The sequence below is a fragment of the Phycodurus eques genome, chromosome 14 (genome assembly GCF_024500275.1).
Source record: "Phycodurus eques isolate BA_2022a chromosome 14, UOR_Pequ_1.1, whole genome shotgun sequence".
Lineage (NCBI taxonomy): Eukaryota > Metazoa > Chordata > Actinopteri > Syngnathiformes > Syngnathidae > Phycodurus > Phycodurus eques.
Genome location: NC_084538.1, coordinates 12,383,078 through 12,395,696, shown reverse-complemented (window position 1 = coordinate 12,395,696; position 12,619 = coordinate 12,383,078). Strand labels below are relative to the sequence as shown.

At 42.5% G+C, this 12,619-nt stretch overlaps 1 protein-coding gene across 4 annotated transcripts; it reads left to right on the top strand.

The window, feature by feature from the left end:
* Positions 1-42: 42 nt before the first annotated feature.
* On the top strand, positions 43-11,311 carry coq6 (coenzyme Q6 monooxygenase). 4 transcript variants are annotated; one of them, XM_061697012.1, is made up of 12 exons: positions 43-398; positions 491-625; positions 1,357-1,415; positions 3,353-3,479; positions 4,485-4,615; positions 4,694-4,801; positions 7,020-7,082; positions 7,201-7,308; positions 7,910-8,112; positions 9,903-10,018; positions 10,280-10,446; positions 11,195-11,311. In XM_061697012.1, exons 1-12 carry the CDS (start codon positions 215-217, stop codon positions 11,222-11,224), a joined length of 1,431 nt encoding a protein of 476 aa, XP_061552996.1. In that variant the 5' UTR covers positions 43-214; the 3' UTR covers positions 11,225-11,311. The 4 variants fall into 4 exon arrangements, with proteins under 4 accessions (XP_061552996.1, XP_061552995.1, XP_061552997.1 ...); XM_061697011.1 differs by having other exon boundaries at positions 7,174-7,308; XM_061697013.1 differs by lacking the exon at positions 11,195-11,311 and having other exon boundaries at positions 7,174-7,308; positions 9,903-10,063; positions 10,280-10,359.
* The last annotated feature ends 1,308 nt before the right edge of the window (positions 11,312-12,619 follow it).

Sequence of the window (12,619 nt, the reverse complement as noted above, 5' to 3'; positions counted from 1 at the left end):
CTAGTGATTGGCTGTAAACCCGGAAGTGATTCCTCCGCGCCCCAAGTTGTCAACACACAACATGGCTGAATTACGGAGGTGACACAGCTGCAGTCTTTAGGACGAGCTCAAGGGGAAACCACAATCTGCAGAGCGTATTTAAGCGGTTAGGCTTCGACGAGGGACATGTTTATCCTATTTTAATGCAAGGCGTGTTTTGTTTGAATAGTGAATAATGCTGAGCCTTACGAGGGCTAGCATAGCCCTAAACGGGTTTGGGCGGTGTTTAATAACAGTAAAATGTATCAGCCGCAGACAAGTGTGTGCAGAGCATGGCGACGATAATGGCAAGAATGAGGTTTATGATGTTGTTATATCCGGGGGAGGGCTGGTTGGATCTGCGATGGCTTGCTCCCTGGGTGAGTTACCTCATCCAGCTGTCAACATCGAAAATATTTTGTGCTCTCATTAAAAAATAAGGAGAGAATAAAAACACAGAATCCCTTGGCAGGCATGGATCCCAATTTGTCGGAGAAGAAGATCCTTCTCCTTGAAGCAGGAAACAAGAAAGTGATGGATAAGGCCCCTGACAGCTACAGCACCAGAGTCACCTCCATCAGTCCAGGCTCTGCTACACTCCTCAGTGGTACTGTTCAGCTCCCTTTCTTTGTCCTCTGTTGATTCTCAAGTCGCAACCACTTTGCCGCGGCACGTTAGTGTACCGTGAGAGATCATTAGGTGTGCTCTGGGATATTATCCAGTTTCACTTAATTGGTCCAAAAAATATGGGCCAGTACTGGACCAATACTGGCTTTATTCCAAGCTATCAGGTACTTTTGAAGGCTGCCGATACCAGCCACACAAATCTGACGTCGAGTAAGTCCTCCTTGGCAGTAGTTGGTGCTTCACTGTAAATCGTGAAATCATGTGCTTCAGAAAGAAAGGGCTTTGTTTAATCATGTGTCATTGTGTTTATCAAAATTTTATGAATCAAAAGTACTTGTGGAATCGATACTCTGTCTGTGTCAGTGAGTACCCAAGACTGAATACTCGTACTGGGATCGGTCTGAATACGCGTGGTATCGTACATCCCTAACAAAAATGTATTTATTTGCTACGATGTATATGTGTGCGGTGTGCTTAAACGATAAGCGTACGCCCTGCAACTAGAGGGTCAGCGGTTCATATCCTCTGGCCTGGGCAAGACACTTAACCCGCGTTACAGACAGAACAATTAAATGCTCTTTCACTTGCTGACAGAAAGTACAATAAACCTGTACATTAGAGGCATAGTTTTGCCCCAAATGTTGGTGAAATTCTGAATTGTCCGATTTTAGAGGGCCAACAGTACTTGTAGTAATCTCTTGTTTGCTGCAGGTATTGGTGCATGGGAGCATATCACAAAGTTGAGATGCAAGCCTTATAAGAAGATGCAGGTACGTTAATCATTCTTTGATTTAGTTCCTTGTTATCTTTGAGCACCAAAGCCCCCCTCAAAATTTACATTTTCATGCTGTTACAATATTCCCTGGGTTTGACTGCGTCTTGCTGTTTTTAACTTTGAAAAAAGTACTGCACACTCATTCTCCGATCTCTGTTTATTTCTGTCATCCAATAATCATAATAGTATACAATTTGTGGAGAGCAAATTCTTTGACATTCCACTTCTACTCAGTCTTGCAGCGAAATGAACAAGAAACTCAATTCTTCTGTGTATATTTATGCATGTAGTATAGAGTCATTTACATTAAATGGTGGGTTCAGGTGATGTAATTTCTTCATTCCTTTATGCAATGTCTTCCTGTATTAGCAGCCCTATTAAAAAAAAAAAAAAAAAACATACCTTCATGATAGACAAGCCAGGATCGGATGACCTACTTTCTTTTATTCTTAAAACCGTGTTTTTCAAGAGGATGAAGTCCTTTTGACATTTGCAAATTGCTACTCACTTCCCGTGTCTTCTAATTATCACGATTCATGTGAACAAGTGCAAGAAGATGAAAGGTTGTTTGCCGCTTCGTGGCAATGGATGCGAGGCTCAGCACGGGCTGTGATGTGGTCGCTGTGACCGCAGTGTTTCGCTTTGGGCATAAGATGTCATCATGCCGTGCATTTTAGGGTGATTATGGCAGCGTACCTCACCCATGGGTACCTTTATATTCTACTGCTTTTTTTGTTTGTTTTGCCTGCTGGATCATAGTCATTCACATCTTAGCCATAAAAGGGGAAAATATGTGCTGCGTATCTAAATAACATTTGCACCATGCTAAAACTCTCCCCACCGTAAAGTAAAGAGGGTTTAAATTCAGAAAAAGGTCATTTTCTCTTAAGGTTGCAAGCAAGTGTTAAAATCTTTCAAGGAAAGCAATAGCTGCATCACGTCACCCTGCTTTAAAGAAACCCCAAACAATTTTTGGACTGGTCTCATTTTTTTTCCCTCTTAACCACTTATCACAAGTTGCAAGCCCAGAACGCTATTAGTGGGTTTTTTAAAGGGTATGTCCCCTGACTTTATGGTAAGATGGAAAGAAAGTGCAGCAGCAGTAATGTATTACAGCGGAATGATGGGTTACCTCAGCATAGTTACAACCCAGGAGAGGAGTAGGCAAACACTTTCACCCTGTCATGTTTAACTCAAATAGCGTATTCAAGTTCGGAATTAGAGTTCAGCGGAAAACAATATTGACGGGCTCCATACTGTTTACAAACATGTCATTTGTGAACCAAATAACATGTTTGAAAAAGTCCAGCTTGTTAAATCCCGCCGAGTCCTCCTCTTCTGTTATTCTCAAAGTGTGGTACGTGTACTACTAGTGGTACGCAGGCTTCCTCTAGTGTTAACGTCAAAGAATCCCTGCCCAAGTACTGTTCAGTTGCATTTAACTTTTTCGTATAATAGATTTGCATTTAATCTTTAAGAACTGGGGTACAATTCTTATTTAACCTTTATGTGAAATACATTTGATTTGAATCCTTATTGAAGTACGGTTTTTACAATATGCTATATTTGAGCACAGTGTTAAAGTTCAAACTGCACATAATGTTACAGTGGCTTACAAGAATATTAAAAACAGTTTCTAGGAATAAAACCTCTTATTTCATATTTGACGTCCACTTGGGCCTCATACGCTACTGTATTTTAATATTGGTCATGATAGTAGTACTTGGAGAGCAAAGTATTTTTTTAGGTGGTACTTGGTGTAAGTTTGAAAACCACTTTTCTGGATGAATGGTGTGTTGGTGACCTAATCCATTTAGCAGGCTGTGCCAAGCTTCAACAGCAACTTTGAGGTGATCATCTCTGCCCAGCTATATATAGAGGGGGAGGATTAGTTTGAGGCGAGACCACAGGCCTAATGAGCGTCTCATTTAGGTTTGGGATGCCTGCTCCGATGCCCTGATCACGTTTGATAAGGACAATCTGGAGGAGGAGATGGCCTACATCGTGGAGAACGACGTGGTTGTGGCTGCACTCACCAAACAGCTGGACAGCCTGTCTGGTGAGAAGAGCATCACTCAGTCGCTTGGCTCCACTGGCTGCCTGGAGCCAATGCCACCACATTATTCCATCCTCTGTTGTTTTTAGTTGTATTCCCGCCATGAGCCGTTTATGTTTTTCCGTCAATTTGAATGAAAACCTCACATTTTAGGAACTGCCGAGGCCAGCCAGGCCCTACGAGAACACGTGAAGTGGTCCAGTGACCTATTTATAACTGCCATGTGCTCCCTGCCTTGCCACCACCACTCCAGGCTCTAAAGCGCTGACAGCGTTCAGCGCTCTATTGCTGTTGACATTAAACCAAAATGTTGCAAATAAAAAACAGCCCTGCTGTGTGCTTGGCAGTTTTAGTGGCATATTTATAATTTTTTTTAGGCCAAACAAGGGGCGTGTGGTTCCCGCACGTTTTTGGCCTCATGTGCCTGCCATTTGTCTTCCGTTCTTTCTGCTCAAAGATGTACTACATGAAAAGCGTGCTGCCTGCCAGCTGTTCTCAATGAAATCTCCCTCTCCAATCACCAAAACCCCATATTTAACATCCGTGTTCGGTAACCAGTTGCCAATCTGTGGATGGGTCCCGCTCCAAGTCGGCATGAGCAAGTGCAGCTCAAGCTGCTTTCATGTTCTGGAGGACCAGATGCCGGTATTTTAAGAAGTGGAGGAGGAGGTTTGATGCAATATCCAACAAGCTGACAGCATGTGCAAAACATTGTGTGGTGGGCTTGTAGATAAACACTATTAGTCCATGGTGTGTGGCAGGCCAAGGCCATTAAGACGAATCTGAGATGTAAACTTGAGCAAGCATCTTGTGGCAGGGAGAAGGAAGGCCGTGGTGTTTTACCAGTGTTCCATGTGTGTTTGTGCATTCTTGGAGGGACAATTATTAAAAGCACAGATTTAGTGTGATGATACGTACACGAGGCCGAGCTGGATCGCTTTGTTTTCGCATGCCATTTAATAATCTGACTTTTTTCTTCATCTTTTTTCCGCCCTGATTGTTTGTCAGACAACGTGCAAGTCAAGTACAGATCCAAAGTGGTGAAGTACACATGGCCGATGCCGCACCAGGCAGTACGTTCCATCCCCTGGGTGCAGGTCAGGTTAGCCAGCGGGGAAATTCTTCAGACCAAGCTGCTAGTAAGTCCGATTTCCTTTGTCAAATTTGTAACTTCACATGGCGTCATCATCTTTTTTTCTTACCTCGGTGTGTTTCAGATCGGAGCGGATGGACCCAACTCCATGGTAAGGCGGCAATTAGGGATCCCCACAATCAAGTGGAATTATGACCAATCAGCTGTGGTTGCTGTGCTGCATCTATCAGAGGTAAGCCAATGAGACGCCCGCCTCCTTTTGTTGTTTTTGTTGTTTTGTTGTTGTTGTACAGTGGGTACGGAAAGTATTCAGACCCCCTTAAATGTTTCACTTTTTTTTATATTGCAGCCATTTACTAAAATCATTTAAGTTCATTTTTCCCCACATTAATGTACACAAAGCACCTCATATTGACAGGAAAAAAAACTGAATAGTTGACATTATTGCAGATTTATTAAAAAAGAAAAATTGAAATATCACACAGCCATAAGTATTCAGACCCTTTGCTCAGTATTTAGTTGAAGCACCCTTTTGAGCTAATACAGCCATGAGTCTTTTTGGAATGATGCAACAAGTTTTTCACACCTGGATTTGGGGATCGTCTGCCATTCCTCCTTGCAGATCCTCTCCAGTTCTGTCAGGTTGGATGGTCAGCGTTGGTGGGCAGCCATTTTCAGGTCTTTCCAGAGATGCTCAATTGGGTTTAAGTCAGGGCTCTGGCTGGGCCATTAAAAAACAGTCATGGAGTTGTTCTGAAGCCATTCCTTCAGTATTTTAGCTGTGTGCTGAGGTTCATTGTCTTTTTTGAAGGTAAACCTTCGGCCCAGTCAGAGGTTCTGTGCACTCTGGAGAAGGTTTTCATCCAGGGTATCCCTGTACTCATTCATCTTTCCTTCCATTGCAACCAGTCGTCCTGTCCCTGCAGCTGAAAAACACCCCCACAGCATGATGCTGCCACCACCATGCTTCACTGTTGGGACTCTATTGAACAGGTGATGAGCAGTGCCAGGTTTTCTCCACGCATGCCACTTAGAATTGAGGCCAACAATTTCTATCTAGGTCTCATCAGACCAGAAAATCTTCTTTCGCACCATCTTGGAGTCCTTCAGGTATTTTTTTTTAGCAAACTCCATGCGGGCTTTCATGTGTCTTGCACTGAGGAGAGGCTTCCGTCGGGCCACTCTGCCATAAAGCCCCGACTGGTGGAGGGCTGCAGTGATGCTTGACTTTCTAGAACTTTCTCCCATCTCCCGACTGCATCTCTGGAGCTCAGCCACAGTGATCTTTGGGTTCTTCTTTACCTCTCTCAGGCTCTTCTCCCCCAATTGCTCAGTTTGTCCGGACGGCCAGCTCTAGGAAGGGTCCTGATCGTCTCAAACGTCTTCCATTTCAGGATTATGGAGGCTCTTAGGAACCTTAAGTGCAGCAGAAATTATTTTGTAGCCTTGGCCAGATCTGTGCCTTTCCACAATTCTGTCTCTGAGCTCTTCAGGCAGTCCCTTTGACCTCATGATTCTCATTTGCTCTGACATGCACTGTGAGCTGTAAGGTCTGATATAGACAGGGGTGTGGCTTTCCTAATCAAGTCCAATCAGTATAATCAAACACAGCTGGACTCCAATGAAGGTGTAGAACCATTTTAAGGATGATCAAAAGAAATGGACAGCACCCGAGTTAAATATATGTGTCACAGCGAAGGGTCTGAATACTAATGGCTGTGTGATATTTCAGTTTTTCTTTTTTAATAAATCTGCAAAAATGTCAACAATTCTGTTTTTTTCTGTCAATATGGGGTGCTGTGTGTACTTTAATGAGGAAAAAAATGAACTTAAATTATTTTAACAAATGGCTGCAATATAACAAACAATGAACAATTTAAGGGGGTCTGAAAACTTTCCGTACCCACTGTATGTTCTGTTGCGGTCCAATATAAGAGTAGCAAATATTTTGCCTTTACGTATATATAATGCTCACTCTGTTTTGATTGACACTGTTTTGTTAGTGTAGTTTATTATACTGAAACAGTATGGTGCGGTGTAGCTGCAAAATTACAACTGCAATATTAAAGATGCACAGTGACACCTCTACATATGATGTGGAACACTTGCAACCTTTCATTTGTTAATTTAAAAAACTCTTCAAGAAATATAGAAATAAACAGTTCTAGACTGTTGCCATCAGAAAACATATACTACTTGTACAGCAATGTTTTAACTAAAACACTGAACATTCTTTAGGGTCAGGCAACCATAAAAATCAGTTAACCCCTTAACCTCATAAAAAACAAGCTAACACTCTTGAGACATAGAGACAAAACAGTAAAAGACTTGAATTTTTAAATTGTATGACCTCAAATATGCAGTGTATCCCAGATGATGTACCGTCTCATGAGTGTACGTAAGATAGCACATGATCAATACATTATTTCATACAATATGTGTCTTAACAGTCCACAGAGAACAACGTTGCATGGCAGAGGTTCCTCCCGACAGGACCCATTGCAATGCTACCGGTAATGTATTTACATTATTCACTGTGCCATTTTAGTTTTTTGTTTGTTTGTTTTCTTAACTAAATATACTATATGTCTGCTGTTTGATCAGTGTGTGTTGTGCGTCTTTATGCTGCAGCTTTCGGACACAGAGAGCTCTCTCGTGTGGTCAACCAGTCATCACCTGGCTGAGGAGCTCCTGGGGATGGATGACGAGTGCTTCGTTGACGCCATCAACTCAGCCTTTGTGAGTGACAATTAGAACAAGCACAAGGCACAGAGCGTCCCTCAGCTAAAAGTCGCAGCCTGTTTGTGTGCTGTGTCGCGTGCGTGGTTTATGTCCTCCTACTCACGTGTCGAGCTGTTGTTGTTTTTTTGTGAGACGTAAGCATGTTCTTTTGACCAAATTTGAAACAATAGCAATATTCCTCTGCAGAAATGCTTTACCTATTCCTTTCTTGCGTTTGGAGGAACTCCTTTTTCCAAAGCTGGCTATTTTTACTGCCTGCTGATGGATGGGGTCACCACGGTTGAGTCACGTTTGGTTTCAGGCCTGGTTTGGTAATTAAACTCGCGGTCTCCCAGTGTCGACCATTACTGCATGGAATGTTTTTCAAACAGAGCTAATCCAACTGTATTGCCTGGCCGGCATCTTCTTTTAATTAGCCCTACTCCCCAGGCCTTGCCAAACCTTTTAGTGAGGGAGGGGAAATAACTCCTTGCCTGGAGTTCAGCTTTGCTCCCATGTCAGCTAATTTCTTTGTCCACGCTAAACGATATCGTCTGTTTTCTCTCTCATTCGCTCGTCTTCCTCTCTATGTGAACTCCTCTGTACGGTGCGCTCACAGTGGAGTAACGAGAACCAGTCGGAGCTGGTCGAGACGGCCGGGTCTCTCTTCCGGAGCGCCCTCGCCGCCATCATGCCGTCTGCAGGTTCACCTCGCCAGCTGCCCCCGAGTGTGGCAGGCATCGGCCCAAAATCCCGCGTCATGTTCCCTCTCGGCATGGGCCATGCGTCTGAGTACATTAGGCACAGAGTTGCGCTTATTGGGTAAGTTAAACTGAAAGTTGAGCTTATGTATTGTCGTACGAAACATTACTGTAGTCGAAGTAGAAAAGTCGTAGAGGTCCTTATAATCAGAAGTGACTAACAGTTTGGGGGATACCGGTAAATAGCCTCTAAAATGGCACTAAACATCTTTACATCGAAACAGCATCATGCACCATGTTTCTGCGCACGTCGTCACATGAAACGTAAACACGCAAGTCGTCAGCTCCGCAAGCATCAAAGTACACTGTTACCTTGACCTAAGAGAGTAATTTTTTCCCGTAACCAAGCTCATAACTTATTTTACTCATGTAACAAATAAATTTTCCTCATTGAAATTAATATAAATTATATTAAACCGTTCGAGCCACCAAAAAGCAGCACAGATTTTTTTTATCGCATGATTTTAATAAAGAAAAATGTATTGTAAAAAAAAAATATATATATATATATATATATATATATATATATATATATATATAATAAAACATTAAAAAGAATGTAAAGAAATATAGTGATTGAAGCGTAATCAAGTCACACACACACACACTAGTATTTGTGTGACATGCGCCTAAAGGGGGCATCGCTTAGTGAATGACGACGTCAGGAGCTCTGACACCACCTGTTGGCCATTTGCCACCCAATTAGCCCAGCGTTAACGTTTTCTCCATGCTCTTTGCGAGTGTCCTCATTTTTAATTTGTGTCTACTTTGACACATTCAACAAACGGCATCTACGACTGGCGAGGGCATCAGAGTACCTTAATTGCTCCACTTTCTTTTTGTCACTTCACTTGCGCAAGGTTGCATCTGAAGCTCACTCATAATTTAAATAATGGCTCACAACACAAAGCAAAAAACTAACAAAGTGACAGCTCATGACTCATAAGTCAAAGTACCACATTATTAACGTTCTCGACTGATTTTTGTGACATTTTTGCCATTTCTTCCAAAAGAAGGAACATGAGAAGAAGAATATACACCATAAATTATGTAAAGGGCATTTACAAGACTAACATCAACACTCAGCTTGTTCGTAAGGTGTTTCATTATTTTTAGGCTTTAATATTGACATCAGCTAACTTTTTTTACGCTTGTGTGACATATAGTGCTTATTTTGTTCAAGGTCATGCGTGAGCTGGTTTGTATCGCAGCTGACTTTGGGCGTGACGCAGGGTACACCCTAGACTGGTAGCCAGTCAATCACAGGGCACATATAGACACTATGGGCAATGTAAAGTCTTCAATTAAACATGCATAATTTTGGACTGTGGACCAGAGCATGCAAAGAAAACCCACGCAAGTACGTGGCAAGGGAGAATATGCCAACTCCATACAGAAAGCCCTGAACCAAGATTCGAACCAGAACCTCTGACTTGGAGCCAAGCGTGCGTCGGCGTGCCGCCTAGAATGAGATTGTCAAAAGTTGCATTGGCACACGACGCACGATACCTTCATCATTGGTCATTGAAGGTGAGACTCACCACCTAAATATTTTTTACTTGTTACTATTAGCTTTGAGCAACTTACTTTTACACATGTCTGACTTAAGGATGTTGAAAAGTTAATGGTCTATGCACTTAAGTTTTCTAATGTCGACAGTTTTACACTTAATGCCTTATTTCCATATATCTGTTATTTCATATAGGAAATCTGTTTCGAAATCTGAACCAGGGTTTTAACAGATTGTGTTCTACTTGAGGTTCCGCTGTACTTTTATTTGGAAGACTATAAAATAGCCTTGTGCATGTATCTGGTGTGTTTGTAGAGACAAGCATGTGTTTGTCTTTCCAGGGACGCAGCCCATCGTGTCCATCCTCTGGCTGGTCAGGGAGCCAACCTGGGCTTCGGGGATGTGGCTTGCCTCACACAGCTACTGAGCCAGGCCGCCTTTAACGGGAAGGACCTGGGTCAGTGAGAGCTCCAAACAGAACGAGCACTGCAACCGAAGCTCGGTGGTTTCCCCTTAAACTATTTTCCAAAGGCACATCTCACGTGCATGCTGTTGAATTATAAAAAGCATCTTGTTTGATGTCATTTCCCCCTGTTCATTTTGCCAACAATTACATGCACATTGCTTTTCATGGAATATTGTTTTCCTTAAAGTTAAAATTATGTATTGACTCAATGCCACGTTGTCTGCTTTTAAACCCCGGCGGTTTGTTGTGCAGGAGCAATGCAGCACCTGTTAGAATATGAAAGTGAGCGCCAGCGACACAACCTGCCCATGATGGCCGCCATCGACCTCATGAAGCGCCTCTACTCCACCAATACTGCTCCTGTGGTTTTCCTCCGCACCTTCGGCCTGCAGGCCACCAACATGCTCCCAATACTAAAAGTAAGCTCACTTCTGCCTGGCTTAAACTGACTGACACTGATCATACCAACCGCCAACCTGTCCAATCTAAGCTCCGCCTCAGTGCTCGAATTGCGATTACACGGAGCTTTACTACAGCAGTGCCTATAATTTCCAGGGCTCTGAACTTACTACTATGGCATCTAAGTTTAGCCCCAAATTTAGTGTTACCAAAAGTGTGTGGGTGGGGTGCAACGCTGGCACTTGGGCATTAGACACAGCGGTGGTGGCTTGTGTTTTCACACCACTTTTATTACCGACCACTCATGTGAAATGGCTTTATTCACTACTAAGTGATTAAGACCAACACTGTACATTGTTGTAAGGGGCCCTCTCACTATGGACGCACACTCACAGTGTGGTGAAAAAGTATTTGCCCCCTTCCTGATTTAAGATTTTGTGTTTTAGCAAAACCAACCCAAGTAAATATAAATTACAGTTTCTAAATGATAATTTTATTGTTTTAAGTGGGAGGGAGTCTATCATACCTGTATGGCCCTATATGGAAAAAGTAATGACTCACCCCCCTTTTTAAATCACAAGTGTGATTGATTATCCACAGTTTTTTTTTGGAAAGCTGAGTTCAAATTTAGTTAACTGTGATTAACCACCGTTTTGGAAAGCACCCAGGCCTGGTGAATGCAGTACTTTAAATGTTACTTTTAGTCCACATTGTGGACTCTTGTGGCAAGCGTCATTAAAAAAGATATTTCCTCTTTTGCTTGTGCAGGAGCAGATCATGGCGTTTGCAAGCAAGTGAGGGAGGCAGCTGGCCGTCAAGTGATCTCCAGTGTTGTAAAAATGTTTGACACCAACTAAATTTAATAAAGGTTTATTTTTCTTCTTCTTTGAGTTGCTTTTGTCTTTGGGGCTACAGGGTCTTCAGTGATAAATTCATGAAATTCCGTCTTGAGAAATTAATCATCTCAACGCTTTTACTGTAGTTGATAAGAACATTAAGTAACATTTAATATAAGATACCATTTTGACTGAATAACACGTCTTAGTGATAAAGGGTCACTTGTATCACTCTCCACTTCATCTCTAGTATTACGTCGTCCTCGGCTGATACTGACAGCAGTCCTACTGCTACTGGCAACTGTGTCTAGCTCTTGCTGTCGTCTGTCATTAAGCACATTCTGTGTCAAAGTAAAAAAAGGTAAAAATATTTGATAGTTACGTTAAAAACTTTTTATATTTATTTTTGTTTTTTTTATATTATATATAATTAATTATAATGGCTTTAAATCAAAGAAAACTATCAGCTTTTAAAAAAACTTTTTTTGGGGGGCCAGCACTCTCCACCATCGTCACGGCTGAGAATGGATCGTTTGAAAGCGTGGTCGGAATCTCTCCCAAAAAAATTGAAGCACTTTAGGAATCTATGCAGAGGTGTGTCCACACTGTTTTTGCAAATCACGGTGGGCCAAACCCCCCACTCACACATTCTATGTTGGCGGTTCCTTAAATCTGTCAGCGGTGTGTAAATCACGTGTCACGTACCCAGCAGGAACTGTCAGGAGCGAATCCTATATACATACACACACTTTCAACAGATAATTTGTCTGCCTGCGTTATTGTATATGTACAATTTATAGACTGTTCTTTGTTTGCCAAGAGCTACTGGGCTTGCATGCTCACCAGACACTTCATTAGGTAGACCTGCAAAATCTGATGATTGAGAGTGTTATCAAATGCTTGGTCTTTCCCAAAACAATAATTTGCTGCTTGACAAATAAAGTAGAACGCCTGGAGGTGATATGGTGATATCGTGCAGTGAGTTGGCATTTGGCAGCTCTTTTGACTGGAGCTACCATAATGCAAGTGTAGAAGGCACTACGTGAAAAAGCACTAGCGAGCACAACGGCACCAAAAGATCTGAATTGTCTCCTCGGTGAAGAGAAAACGCTTCATAGCAACAACAGAAGTCGGTAACACTCTGGAGAAGGTAGGATGACCATTGTCCAAATCTACTTTCATTCATTCATCTCCCGTACTGCTTATCCTCACTAGGGTAGCGGGCGTGCTGGAGCCTATCCCAGTTGTCTCTGGGCGAGAGGGGGGGTACACCCTGAACTGGTCGCCAGCCAATCGCAGGACACATATAAACAAACAACCGTTCGCACTTACATTCATACCTATGGGCAATTTAGAG